The following is a 14,979-nucleotide window of genomic DNA, read 5'->3' as shown; positions in this document are numbered from 1 at the left end:
TAGCTATAATCTTGGGGCTTTTTAATCCTTTATCATGGGCGCTGTCACCATGACCACCACCGCTTTGGAAAAAATCCCAGACATTCACTCCAGTCCCATGCTTTACTAAATATACGATTTCCCACACTAATAAAACAAAAGTCGCCAAGAGTTAATCCATTAAAAAAAAATACTTAGTCACCAGTTGTGTTTAACGTGTATCTGCAACTAATCTAGATGAAAATGAGGATTCTACGAGCGTTATGCGACCAAATAGAAGCTATCCCCAAACTTTTTATCACCAGAGTTAAAAAAAAAATTGCAACCGAATCACCTCACTATCGATCAATAAAGCTATTGTGGCACCGAGAGTATAAAGTATCATTCTCTTTTAACTCACGTTTCAGGTGAAAGAGAAACAGATTGAAATCTTAACCACATGTAAATGATATTGTTATCTCTGAATTCAAAATCTTTACTTAGTTTATTTAGCTCCCAAATAGGAGCTACTGTGAAAGATGTAATTCAAACCAAGATAACCACTCATGATTACACTCTAAGAAAAGGTCATATTGCTGTGAAACTTCTTACCTTCTTGAGAATGTGAAAAGTGTGACAAACACCATATAAAAAGCACTGTTTTGTAAGTTACATATACCATTCTGTAATCATCAGTCCAACACCTTCGTACCAACAAAAAACTGCAGCTACAACTTTAATGTTTCAAGATCAGCATACATTTGGAAAAAGACTATAACTTTGATACGTCAGTATGGGCAAACAGCACAATGAATTTCGATCCTATTCGATCGACTTACAGCGGTAAATGTGAGTTGCTGCTAAATGTCTTTTTGATTAGTCTTTTTGTTCCACCAGTCATATAAATCCTGCCTGATATTTTGTGACAAGATTTTGTGATCAGTGAAGTAATTGATTGTACATTATGGTATTGGTAATAACAAGAATTATTTTCAAAAGCTAGCTATAAGAAATCAATTAATTCTCGAGGTGTTTTTGTTCCGTATCTGTAAATTATACATTAAATTTGAATGAGGTGTGAAAAAAAGATCGAATACCCTTTCTGTTGACCAAAATTCGAAAGATATAAATTACGATTCGATACCATTTTTCCTGATGAAATATTTCCTTATTTATAACTGATATAACTCCTCACATGGAAATATTAAACAAATGGTTGACTTCCCTGATAAATTTGCAGTACATCAAGGTGGTCGCCAATCTGTCAAATTGTACTAAAAATCTAATTTGTATAAGATACTGATGATTTAATGAAACACAAAATTTCATAAAATTTTGACATAAACTGTCAACAAATTTTGATGCATTTTTACTAAGTCAAGGGCAATAACTCAAATTCCATTCAAAATCGTCAAATCCAAATTTGACCAAGATCTCATCAGATGAAAGCTGTAGTCTCTATAGTTTTCACAAACAAATTTTGACGGTTTGTCATAAGTGAATAACAATATACCGTTCATTCAAAATCCTCAAATTCGAAATTGTCATCTCATGATAAATGACCACACTAAGTTTCATTTAAATGATATGATTTCTGTATATTTATAGAAAAGAAAAATCTGAAAAGAAACAACAAATTACAAAATTAAGCTACAGTAAAAACTATATTGAGAGACTATTGAAGGGAATAATCAAAAATGGTCTCTTACTGGAGTTGGTCTATTATGCGAATTGGATCAACTGCAGAACCATTTTGTTTTGAATGAACTAGGAAGCTTATCTAGTTCAACTCATTATTTGATTCCATCTCAGAATTTACGCATAACAATAACATAAAATTGTATATATGTAAAAAAAAAAAGGATAAAGTGGGGAATGGTGGTCTATTAGCTCCACAAAAACAGGAATTGTAACTGAATTCTTTTTCAAGTGTTTAACAATATGTAAGCTTTATGATAGCTATATATTTGAGCATTTCTTCAAGCATTTTATGTTTCTATTTATTTTTATATCTAAGTTTCTCTTTTGTTCATCCCAAACAATATTATATTTTCAAACTGGCTGCCAAATTGACTGCCTTAACTGTTCGTAGTTGCCCGGTTTGCTGAAGTTGTTATATATATTATATATAACGCATGTCAACCAACTTTTCATTTTACCATGCACAATTGCGAAGAGTGCTTCTCAACCTTTATTTGTCCGTCATCCACCTCCAGCAGTGTAAAACGTCAAATAAATAAAAAAGAAATAATAAAGCCTATACATGCTAGTAAGGTCTTGTATCAAACTTATTCAAAGAACACAGGCCCACTACCAGCTGTCAGAAATGAAAACAAAGTCTCTAATGGTTTAATATGTGAAACCAATCATCCGATTGTTACTCATTTCAAGCTTTACTAAGGTCTCATACTCATACCGAGTCTCATCAAGATCGGATAAAAATGTCTCTTATCAGGCCTAGGAGCCAAATTAGACGCATTGAATTAATTCAAGGGCAATAACTCAAAAACCATTCATCCAATTATTACCATTTTTGAACTTGAGATCTCATCAATATATACATGCACACCAAGTTTCATCAAGCTCAGATTAAAGCTGTAGTCCCTATCGTGCATACAAAAATGGACGGGCGGACAGGGGCGACGGCAGAAATGTGGACGTATAAAAAGTGCAATGAAGATGTCAAGACCCTTCAGTGAGAAACTTGTACATGGTGTTCTTGAAAAAGGACCTTATCAACTAGCTTGTTAATTACAGGCGTAGATCGCCATGACAAGACTTGCCTCATTTTCTTTTTATCTGCCACCCAAAAGGCCATGAAGTTTTGTGCTTGCGAACTCCAATTTCAAGAGTTGTGTATACGTCCTATGAATAATTTTGTGGAGAATACAATATTAACTTTAAAATGGATCAGGTTTCACAGGTATAAAGAAATTAAGTTAATAAGATCTGTTTGCACGATTCTTAGTGAAAGTTGAAAAAGCGTAACAAGTTTTATCAAGATTCTATAAAAACGTAAAATTCTATAGTGTCCACAAGCCACATTTGGCTCGTTTTTACTAAGTCAAGGCCAATAACTCCACAACCGATCTTCCGATTATTACCAAATTCAAACAATATTTACATACAAACCAAGATCATTAAGATCAGATAAAAACTGAAGCCTCCATCTTGTCTACAAGAGAAATTCCCCCATGTCTATAAGCAGAAAATGATAGTTGCATATTCAAAAAATAAGAACTTAAATGATAATATTGTTCATAGTAAACTAAAAACAATCAGTAGATAACAGATACTATACTTCTCGCCCATTGGGCGAGTTATTTTTTCTAATTTCAGATCAGAATCAGAACAAAGAAAACCCAATATCAAGACCCTTAATCCTAATTTCTAAATAAAGTGTCTGCTCAACCCTTTGAATTTAGACAAAGATTCCGGTGTGAAAGAGCAACTTTTAGTGTCATTGAAGCCTACATCCAAACCAGCTTACCCACATGGGCTACATAACCGTATTTTTTCAAATTTTACCAGGAAATATTAATATACACTTGTATTTTTTTTTTTTTCAGGTCAGCTTTCAAAGATCATAGTGGATCATGTGATGCCTAAAGTGATAAAATGGTTAACTGGAAACCGACTGCATGATATAATGGAAGGATTTAAGGCATTCCAAGGATTTCCAAGCCTTATTAGGACATTAGATTCCACCCATGTACCATGCACCACTATTTATAGCACATTCCTTCGTGTTTTGATCAGTGTGAATATTCATATGTCTGCATTTAACATGGTTTCAGGAAAGGTAAGAAAAAAACCAGAATACCAGTAAAATTACTTACGAACTTCCACATGCCGCCATCATGGAAAAGTCGAATCAAATCGCCCAACCACCTCCTGGGACGGTTAGGTCGATTAGCCAAATCAGTTTAGGTAAACTGTCTCACAAATGTACCGATTAGCCTTAACGTCCTGGCACACAAATGCACAAAATAGCTAATCTACCTGATCGAACCGGTCGACAAAAACGCCTCATATATATATATATTTGATAAGTTGGAAAAGTTTGCATTTGAGAAACAGTTTTTGAGGTATTGCTCTTGACTTAAAACATGCTCAATGTCCATTTTCATTCCATTTTAAAGTTTGTGTGATCGAATTGATAAGTTCTTGAATGGATTAGTTCATTAGGAGTATTGAATATAAACTTAATCATTATGGTTCATGTTGCTCCTTATTGAGTCTAAGACGAATGATTACCCTGCCTTGCACGCCATCTCTACATATGTATGAAACAAGCAGAATGCATATCCATCATAATTGTAATCACATTGCATGGAGAATGACAACAACACATCTAAATTGTCTGGTTCAATTAAGCCATAGAAACCAAGTCAAGTCTGTAGTATTTTATGACAGTTTATCTCTTTGCTATAATGTTAATAATATGTTATAATAAATAATTATATTTATAGTTAACCAACCAAAGCACAATTTTGACTTTAAATCATTACTAATATGCATATAACAATAAAATAAGAGAGCTCAATTATATGGTAACCCTACTAGCAATTGCATTTAAAAACTTCTCAGCTTATCAGTATGATCAGCTTCAAGAAATGGACTTTCACACATCTGATGAAATGGTCTCAGACAGGATATTTTTTTTCTTGATAGAATAATAGAAATATGTTTCTTTTGTGGGTAATATATATAAACAGAATTATGTATTATATATAACTGTTAAAGTAGAACTCTTGGGCGAAGCGAGTCAAGTAACATAAAGATTACAGTCAACAGGAAATTACATGGTCTGTTTTATAATACTTATGTCCTATTGTTGAATCTTTGTAAGATTAGATATGAGGTCAAATCAAGTAAGGATCTATTTTTGGCATCGGTTCATTTGGAAGGGGAGCATCGAGTGTAGATGAAATGACAAGACTAAATATTATACTTCTTAGTTAGTAGAGTTTGTTTAAAATTAATATAAGTACGTTCCATGATATACAAAACTTATTATTACAATTCATTTTCTGAATAAGATGACATTTTATTTGTCAGTTATTTGAGCAACATAAAAAATCATGATCATGTCAAGAGGTTTCCTTTACAATTCAGTTTACATGTGATATTGCATCATGTGAGACATGAGACTTCAACAAGGGGGGAAATAAACAATTTCACCAAATTTTACAATTTGTATCTGATTTTAATGAAATTTGGTGTGATCATATATATTGACAGTTTGGATTTTGACGTTTTCTCGATGATAGATTTTTGAATTATTGTCCCTTAATATCTTTAATTTAGACGTGAGACTGAGAGTTCGATTTAATCACACCAAATTTAATTAAATTCGGATGAAAACTGTCGCCTATATAGTGTTTTTACTAAGTTAAGGGCAATAACTTAGAAACCTTTTATTGAAAGATAGCTTGCTAGGCAAGGTAATATACGCCCACTGGCAGCTTTGATTTTGAATAAAAATATTTAGCAGTACAGTAACAATCACCAGTATGAAACAATCAACCTTCAGTCATACACTTCTTTAAGGCGATACTGAATAATATTGAGTACGAGTTATTGCCCATGTTCTTGAAAACGTGTTTAATTTTTAACTCGTGAAAACTCTAGAAGGCAAATATTCAATCTTCAGCTCGGTACTGAATAATAAAACCAAGTTTTGTCAAAATCCGGCAAGAATCATGCCTTTTAGTGTTTAAGAGCTAAAATTTGAAAGCGTTTTCAAGAACGAGGTTAATAACTCCTATGAAACAGTTTTCATTTTTTTTTTTATTTTCGATAAGGGTTCATCCATGGGTGATAATTAACAATTTCACCAATTTTCGTCAAAATCTGTCAAGAGTTGTGCCTTCTAGAGTGTTTACGAGAAAAAAAATTGAACGCTTTCTCAAGAACATGGGCAATAGGTTATACTAAATATTTTTCTGATTTCAATATGGTTTATCCTTGTCAAAATCCGTCAAGAATTGTGCCTTCTAGAGTGTCTACGAGTTAAAAATTGAATGTGTTTTCAAGAACACAGGGCAAAACTCGATACTGAATATTTTTCGATTCTTCTGATTGTCAATAGGGTTAATCCTTGGGTTATTACAGTGTTTACAAGCAAAAATTGAACGCGTTTTCAAGAACAAGGGCAATAACCTATACCAAATAATTTTCGATTCTTCTGATTTTCAATAGGGTTCATCCTTGGGTGATTACGAACACTCACAAATTGTCAAAATCCGTCAAGAGATGCGTCTTGTAGAGTGTTTACGAGCAATTGGAGCGACGGACATGGCTGACGGCAATATATGCCCCCCCCCCCCCCTAATTTCGTGCTAACCTATTTTTCGTGCATCTCCAGAAATGATTAATAATTTACATGTGCGATATCGCGTGACCTCCGCATTTGCTTTTTTTGATAAACATGGGTTATCTATACAATGTCAGCTAGTAGAATGAATTCAGTAGTTTCAAGCAAGGTAAAATGTATTAATGTATTCTTTGACAAATATACAAAATGGCGGATTTCAGTTATTACCAAACATCACAATTTTTATCGGCTAAATTTCGTTATAATCCCAAGGTGTAATCGGAATTCCAAGTCTGCTGGAATGTAGTCCAATGAATGAAGACACGTGATCAACTAGCGGATTCCGTGTCAGCAAATTCTATGGAACACAATGATGGCCGTATTCTTATGTTGTTTCAATCACTCCTAGCAATAAATCACGCTACGTTTCTTATTTTGTCAGTCATTATTTTTTTTAAATCATGGTTCTTTGAAGGAATTGTCACTAGTTAAAATGAATTGATATTAAAGATAAATACTAAGAGAAGTTGAATATACCACAGGGTATCAATACACGTGTTTTACTTACTAATAGATCAAACATTGTACACGAAAATAGGTGACGCATTTTGCCACCGTTGTCGAGTTCGTTACTCGTGAAATATGGGTCAAAGTGATGGATTCTTAAAGAAAATCGAAACAAACCAATTTTAAATATTTTGTAGAATATCGGAGGAAACATCTTAGACGAAATTCGGTGTTGAATCCTTATATACACGAAAATAGGTTACACCACTGTATATATACAACTCATGTACAAATTATAACTTTGTTGTTGAGAAAATTATAAAATACATTTTATATACATGCATGCAACTACATTAATATTAAAAAATTCCGATCAACAAATTGATTTTGACATTCATTTCTGTCTCTGAAGTTCTTAATATAAACAAATAAATATGTAAATAACTTTAAATAAGCAACTTTAATAGTCTGTTCGAAAATGTATTCTTATAAAGGAATGTACAATTTCATATTAGCATGGATACAAAACCTCAAACGAATAAAAAGAAACAATCCAAATTTCAAATCATTCAAACTTTGATGCTACATATTACATGTGTGACATGAAATTAAAACAATAAACGAGAATTGGTCAGGTCAGCAATAAAAATACCATGTGACCTGAATGTTTGTTCGAGTACCATAGGCCTATTTGACCAACATTATCGAATATATATAACATCGTATTATATATTTATGAAACAAGCAGAATGCATATTCATCGAAAAAATAATCACATTGCATGGAAAATGTCAAAAAACATATCCATATTGTCTGGTTCAATTAAGCAAACTATGCAGCAGTATTGACTGGTCACATCCAAGTCAATATTCAAACCCCTTAAAGTCTAGAATAAACTTACTTTCCATGCAATTCAAAACCCTGTGTCATTTTTGTTCTGAATCCCTTTTATCAGGAGCTATAAATATTTAGACATTTCATCCCTTTAATATAATGTAATTTGTAAGCCAACCAAAGCACAATTTTGACTTCCAATTATTACTAATACTAATATGTAGATTAAATGCAGGTAATAAAAACAAAGAAACTCAATGATATGGCAAACCTACTAATAATTGTATTTAAAACTGCTCAGTTCAGTATAATCAGGACTTTCACTCTGATATAATGGTATTGACAGGTTATCTTTTTCTGATAGAATAATATAAAAATATAGTCTTGTTTCTTTTGTGGATAATTATATATTAGCAGAATTGTGTATTATATATAACTATTAAAATAAAACTCTTAGGCTAGGTGAGTCAAGTAACATGAAGATTACAGTCAACAGGAAATTACATGGTCTGTTTTATGATACCTATTGTTGAATCGTTGCAAGATTAGATATGAGGTCAAATTATATAAGGATCTATTTGTGGAAGGGGTGCGTTGTGTATAAAGGGAATGTCAAGACTAAATATTATATTTTTAGTTCATAGAGTTTGTTCAAAAAGTACCTTGCCTTATATATAAACATTCTTAATACAATTAATCTTTTAAATGATATGACATTTTATTTGTCAGTTATTTATATAACAATATAAAGTGATGATCTTGTCAGGGGTTTTCTCCTGGTATTCACTGTCAACATGTGACCTTGCATCATATGAGACATGTACACAAAACTCCTTAACAAAATGACTGGATAAAGTGGATGAAACAACACCAAAATAAATCAATCAATGAATGTCCCAATATACAATTGATATAGCTGCAGCATTTTATAAATTATATAGATTTGGTGATGTCATAATATAAAATTAGATTTGGCTTTCCCTTATCAATGAATTTATACAATGTTTTCTATGTTAATTAATGAAATAATGAATTTAATGCTTGTACAAATGACAAAATTTGAAAAGTACCTAAATAAATCTTCTACTCTTTATGAAGATGACACTAATACATAAATCATACTGAAATGAGAAATATAATATGACATGTTATAAAGGATATGAGGTTAATCTTTATTTTGAAATGTGTTAAAAACAGACCACAAAAAGGTTTATTTTTAGATTAAGGGATGGATAATTTGTACAGCATTTTGGTAGTTTTGAATTGAAGACTATTATGTCAAATATGACCAGAAGCTACAGTAAAGGCTAGGCTGTTTGTTGCATTACATTTAGACTGCTATACTTACTTTAACAGTGAAACTTAACCCAAATAGTCATAGATTTAAAAAAAAAAAATAACATGAATAGACAGAATTTCTTCATGCCCTTTATCTACATGTAAATCTGTGATAATGACGCAAAAACAATATGAATCAGAAAATGTAGACAATATGTCGCATGGATCAAGTTAACTTGTGTTTACTTGAAGAAATAGCATAATTCCAATAAAAATTAATTGCATGATTTTTTTGAGAAAAACGGGTCATATCAATAATACATCTGTCATTAATCATAAAGTTGAAAATTTTCAATTGTACTGGTATGTAATATGTATTTCACTCTTATTTTTTAAGAAGGAAAAATACTTACCTATATAAATAATAAAAGAATGAGAGTAGGTAAAATGCTAATTTGATCCAGCCTTCTTTTTGAGCACGATTTAATTGATCTGCATTCATTATAGATGTAGGATCATATAATCCTGGTGACGACATCACAGGCCGAGTCATATACCTATAACAACAAAATAGTTGAAGTTAATGAGATAAGATGTACATATAAAGCAGAAGAACCACACTATAAAATCAAAAGCATAGAAAAATTTTTAACCTGTAAACAATCCGCTCTCTTAGATACTTTATTACCTGCACGAATCAGTACCATATACTAACTATTTTGAAAACATTAGATAAATGAATACTTTTATACAGTGTCATCATGTTTTTTCCCTTTAAAGTAATTATATTTTATTGAAATAATTGAATACTGATCTCTTTTTATAACGACAAATTTTGGGTTATTACAAGTATTTGCTTAGCGAAATAAAACAATACAAAACATCAAATGAAATGAAATGAAATGAATGGAGTTTTACGTCCTACTTTTCTGCACCATGTGGGCTAATGAAGTCGGGCAACGCCATGCAAGGTGCAATGAGGGAAATTTTGCCAGGACAGTGGCATACAAAACATCAAAACTTGTCTGATATATTGATAATTAACAATATGGTGGACATTTTTGAACCTTTTTGATTTCATGTCAGAAATCTGTACTTTCTTTAATACAAACATGAAATTGTAATGATGAGATTAGACTACAAAACTCCCTACATACATACCTATGAACATGATATACAGCTAATGGTAAATTAAATAACAGTGATCCAAATTGAAATGAGCATAGAAACAGAAAAGTAAATAACATGTGTATAAAATACTCTGGTAGAACAAGCTGAAAGACAAAAAATATCAAACTTAACATCTTGATGAAGATTAAGGCCATTCTAAATCATAATGGCTTATAGCAGACATCCTGCAATCAGGAAAGTAGGATTTAATAATTAACCTCTTGTAATCTTTATTCAATTTATCTACAGAAGAAATCTTAATTGTTTATTATTGAATCTAACTTCATTTGAATCAATGAATACTGGTACCGGTAATTGAAATCTTAAGACAAACACACAGACTAATAATAATGCAAAATTCATCTGCTAACGTAATAAATGTAATATGTTTCACTCACTGGATTTAGGCTGCTGCATTGATCAATGGGATTCTTGTAATCTGTTTTCAATTCATCAAAGGCTATAATCTGAAATAACAAAAATTATAGGCTACTCATTCATATCAAATTTTTAAAAAAATGTGTTGATGGCCTATTTGTTACTGCTTTCATGTTAGTCACGGCTCTACTCTATCTGATATCGCTGTTCTGTGTAAATAGCTTAGATGGCGCTCGATTGGAGACTGAATAAGTTCTGTCTGTTCCAATTCTGCCACCAATTGAACGGTATGAAAGCGGATATTTCACATTCAGTATTTTCCAATCTATTGACTTCTTTGTCTCTTTGACTTTTGTCTGCACCTATCTTTTCAACACACATAGAACGCATTCCGAGTTTTTTTTTTTTTTTATTCCAAAATAAACTCTGATCATGCAGAAGCACTTTAAACACGGGCTATTATGGTATGCTTTGTTTTAAAGTTTAATTCCTTGGGCCAACAAAAAGAGAGAGGAAAAGGAGGGAACAACCTCCATCCTCCCCCCTAATAACTGTTGTCCTGAATGTGAATGCTTGCTGATTCGAGTGTGAAATAACTTTGACAGTGACGGAAAGGTCGATTAAGAAATGATGGCATTTATTTACTACGAAGTAAGTTCTCTACAACTTGTTTGGGCTTATGTCAATGAAGACGGGGGGCGATTAAGAGAGTTTGATTAATATATATCACATTCTACACAACAACTTAACAAATAACGATCAATTCACTTACATGAAATATTGCGAAAAATATCAAAACTGCAGTTAATATCAAGGCCACTATGTAGCAAAATGCGGCAAATGTAAACGCCATTGCTCTATTTCATGGGAGATAACTCTCGTCTCTCCGCCTAAAAATAGACTTGGATTTTGAATAAATAAACCAAGTACAGTGATGTAACCTATTTTCGTGCATATAAGGATTCAACACCTAATTTCGTCATAGTTAAAAAAACGGGATTTTTTTTTTATGTCATAGATGTTTCCTCAGATATTCTACAAAATAATCAAAATTTGTTTGTTTCGATATTTTTTATGAATCCCTCATTTTGACCCATATTTCATGAGCAACCACCTCGACAACGGCGGCATAATGCGTCACCTATTTTCGTGTACAATGTTTGATCTATAAATAAGTCGAGAAAAACATGGACTCACTCCACTAAAACATTTTATGAAAATGATTGTTTGAATAGTCCATGCTATTTTTAGAAATCTTCTTTCTCTCTCCCATTTGAGGTTTTTGCATGCCTATTTTGGGGTAATTTTTTGTCTAGATTTGGAATTTGATGTCTAAAATTGCATTATCTTTAAGATTTGGTCAGATGATTTCATTCGACATATTGGAAAGCTTTCAACGAGATTTCTGGAAAAGTTGTGGAAGGTTGAATTTCGTGTTTTAACATGGGAATAGATGGCAAATGAATTAGTGGAGTGAGTCCACATGTTGTATGGATACCCGGTGGTAGAATTAACTTCTCTTAGTATTTATCTTTAATATCGAGTCATTATAACTAATGACAAATCCTCCAAAGAACCACGACTTAAAAAAAATAGTGACTGACAAAAATAGGATACATAGCGTGATTTATTGCTAAAAGTCATTGAAACAACATAAGAATATGGCCAACATTGTGTTCCATAGAATTTTTCTGCTGATACAGAATCCGCTAGTTAATCACGTGACTTCATTCTTAGGACTACATTCTAGCAGACGACACTTGGAATTTCGATTACAGCTGGGAATTATAAGGAAATTCAGCCGATAAAAATTGCGACGTTTGGTAATAACTCAAATACGCCATTTTATATTTGTCAAAGTATACATTAATACATTTTATTTTGCTTGAAACTATTGGATTCATTCTACTAGCTGACATTGTACAAATAACCAGGTCATAACAGGTCATGCGAGGTCGCACATGTAAATTATTAACCATTTCCGGAGATGCACGAAAATTAGGTTACTTGACTATCAATACGAACTGCAAAACGAAATCCAATGAAAATTATTTTCATACGAGGAAGTATATCAATCATAGGTGAAAAAGTATTTCATAATGAAAAGGACTGGTATCGAGTGTCTAGACGAGTTAGATACCTTACCTGACGCCACATCATTATATACATTCGGGGGAAGATCTGGAGCGATGGCCTCAGTCCTCCGAGAGATGGGTACAGAAAAATGTCGGCTCGATCTGGACAAGATTATATAAAATATATATTACCACTTTTAGGCTGATATCCCCGTCCAGTCATTTCGCTTTGTTGTACGACACCGTCCCCATTAATTCGTGGTCATAACCTCCCCAATCGGGTATGCAGCATGTTTGTCCACATGAACATAGCAAAGAGCAAATCAAGTCGCAGTCTCTCACGTGACCATTTGGACTGGAGGGTCTCGCCCACCACAGACAGAAACTATATATTTCTGAAACCTCAAAATATACTCTTTCACGTTTTCTTGACGCTTGATAAAAAATTGTTCGATCCCAGTAAAATGTATTCAGTTTTATCATCGTTTAATTTAAGGAAATTATTGTTCATTCATAAACTGATATCTTCTATACAGTATTCAATCTTGGATTTACAAAAGTTAAAACTATTATTTACCGAGGGTCTAAAAGATAAATATAACCTTTGTGTCGTCTGCGTATAAACGAAAATCGAGACCATGCCTGTGAACTATATTAGATAGTGGAATGGTGTACATTCTGAATAAAATCGGTCCCAATACTGACCAATGTGGCACACCATATTACAACATTTTGAATAGTAGGATTTATTGTTTTAGATAACAGACTGTGAACGATTCGTTAAATATGATTTCAGTAAATCTAAGGCTGAACCATTAATTTTGAAATAATTTGACAAACGGTAGAATAAAACATTGTGGTCAACAGTATCGAATGCTGCAGTAAGGTCTAGAACTAGAAGCAGGAGTATTACACACTGTTTTTGGACAATAAAATATCGTTCTGAACTTTAAGTAGTGCTGTTTCTGTGCTATATATTATCGATATATAATCGATAAGTTGAATTGAGATACATTTTCGAGAACTTTTAGAGACAAAACTAAGATTGAATACTGGCCAGTAATTCTTGTCTTGATCGGGATCAAGGAAAGATTTTTTAATTAAAGGAATAACATGGGCATGTTTATATATCTGGAAAACATCCAGTATCAATGGAATTATTAATAATAATATCACAGATTGATGGAAGTAATTCAGACAAACAGTCTTTTAGGAGCCAAGTTGTAAAGGGATCAAGTGAACAAGATTTTGTGGCCATAGAGCGGATTACAGTGGCTATTTCAGTGACAGGTACAGTTTTGAGGCAATTCAAAGAATATGTTGCATCATAACTGTCAACAATATCAACAAAATCAGTAACAATTGCAATGTTATTTCGTATTTTATCAATTTTAGTCTCGAAGAAATTAGAGAAACGGGTTGGCAGATCGCCATTATTGAATGATTGTAAAATTTTCACACCATGATTATGATCCAACAGAGTATTAACGACTTTCTTCTTTTTGAATATTTTCACCATTGTCAATTTTATCAATATAGATTTAGCACTTTCAATAAGACGAGTTACTCGGATTTTTGCATTTTTATAAATTTCTCCGTGAACCGTTAGTCCTGACTTTTCAGAGTTTTTGTCTGTATTGGAATAAGATTATCAGTATATTTTGAAGACATTCATTAAAATGAATTGACTTTAAATTGGCATCTCCGATGAGAAATATATCATCTAATTTTAAGGAGCGTATTGAAGAACGCAGCTCATCACTGTCCAGAGTTTTGAATTTACGAAATGAAACTAGTTTCCTTTCACATTGTGACTTTCGTATGTTGAGATTAAAATTAACGGGGAAGTGATCAGATAGGAGTTTGTCATTGACGTCTATATTATTAATCAAGTAATAGCTTTCTTTAGTTATTATAATATCCAGTGTATGTCCTCTATCATTTGTGGGGTTGGTCACGTGTTGGGTTAGAGAATGTGTTTGAAGAACTTCGTGAAATCGAACGGTGAATGGGTTTTTGATATCGTCCACATGACAGTTAAAATCGCCGACTATGACCGGTTCAATGCGGCAACTGGCCAATTGATTTATCAAATCAGGAAATTCAGAAAATGAGGAAATGAGAGTTACCCCACCACCACTACGAGACAATCTTGGTTTACTCTGTATGGAATACCCATTGAAGAAAGAACCACTTCATCATTGGCACCTGATGATTGAGTCAACAATCGAAGCAACGATCGTACTAGAAGACAAATATTCAATCTTCAGCGCGGTACTGAATAATTAAACCAAGTTTTGTCAATATCTGGCATAATCATGCCTTCTAGAGTTTTTACGAGCTCCAAATTGAACGAATTTTCAAGAACAAGGTTCAACCACTCATACTAAATATTTTTCGATTTTTCTGATTTTCAATAGGCTTTATCCTTGGGTGATAATAAACACTCAAGCCAAGTTT

At 32.6% G+C, this 14,979-nt stretch overlaps 2 protein-coding genes across 2 annotated transcripts; one reads left to right on the top strand and one right to left on the bottom strand.

Annotated features, from left to right (window-relative positions):
* Nucleotides 1-767: 767 nt before the first annotated feature.
* LOTGIDRAFT_155108 (hypothetical protein) lies at nt 768-4,472 on the top strand (the record flags this gene model as incomplete). The annotated part of the gene is made up of 3 exons (XM_009065612.1): nt 768-807; nt 3,528-3,760; nt 4,431-4,472. The coding sequence occupies 3 exons, from the start codon at nt 768-770 to the stop codon at nt 4,470-4,472; spliced, it is 315 nt and encodes a 104-aa protein (XP_009063860.1).
* A 4,236-nt stretch (nt 4,473-8,708) lies between these two features.
* LOTGIDRAFT_107610 (hypothetical protein) lies at nt 8,709-11,297 on the bottom strand (the record flags this gene model as incomplete). The annotated part of the gene is made up of 5 exons (XM_009065611.1): nt 8,709-8,739; nt 9,310-9,453; nt 10,058-10,200; nt 10,438-10,533; nt 11,217-11,297. 5 exons carry the CDS (start codon nt 11,295-11,297, stop codon nt 8,709-8,711), a joined length of 495 nt encoding a protein of 164 aa, XP_009063859.1.
* Between the last annotated feature and the right edge of the window lie 3,682 nt (nt 11,298-14,979).

The sequence above is a fragment of the Lottia gigantea genome, assembly GCF_000327385.1.
Source record: "Lottia gigantea unplaced genomic scaffold LOTGIsca_7, whole genome shotgun sequence".
Taxonomy (NCBI): Eukaryota; Metazoa; Mollusca; class Gastropoda; family Lottiidae; genus Lottia; species Lottia gigantea.
Note: the sequence above shows the minus strand (reverse complement) of the source record. Positions and strands in the feature narration are given on the sequence as shown.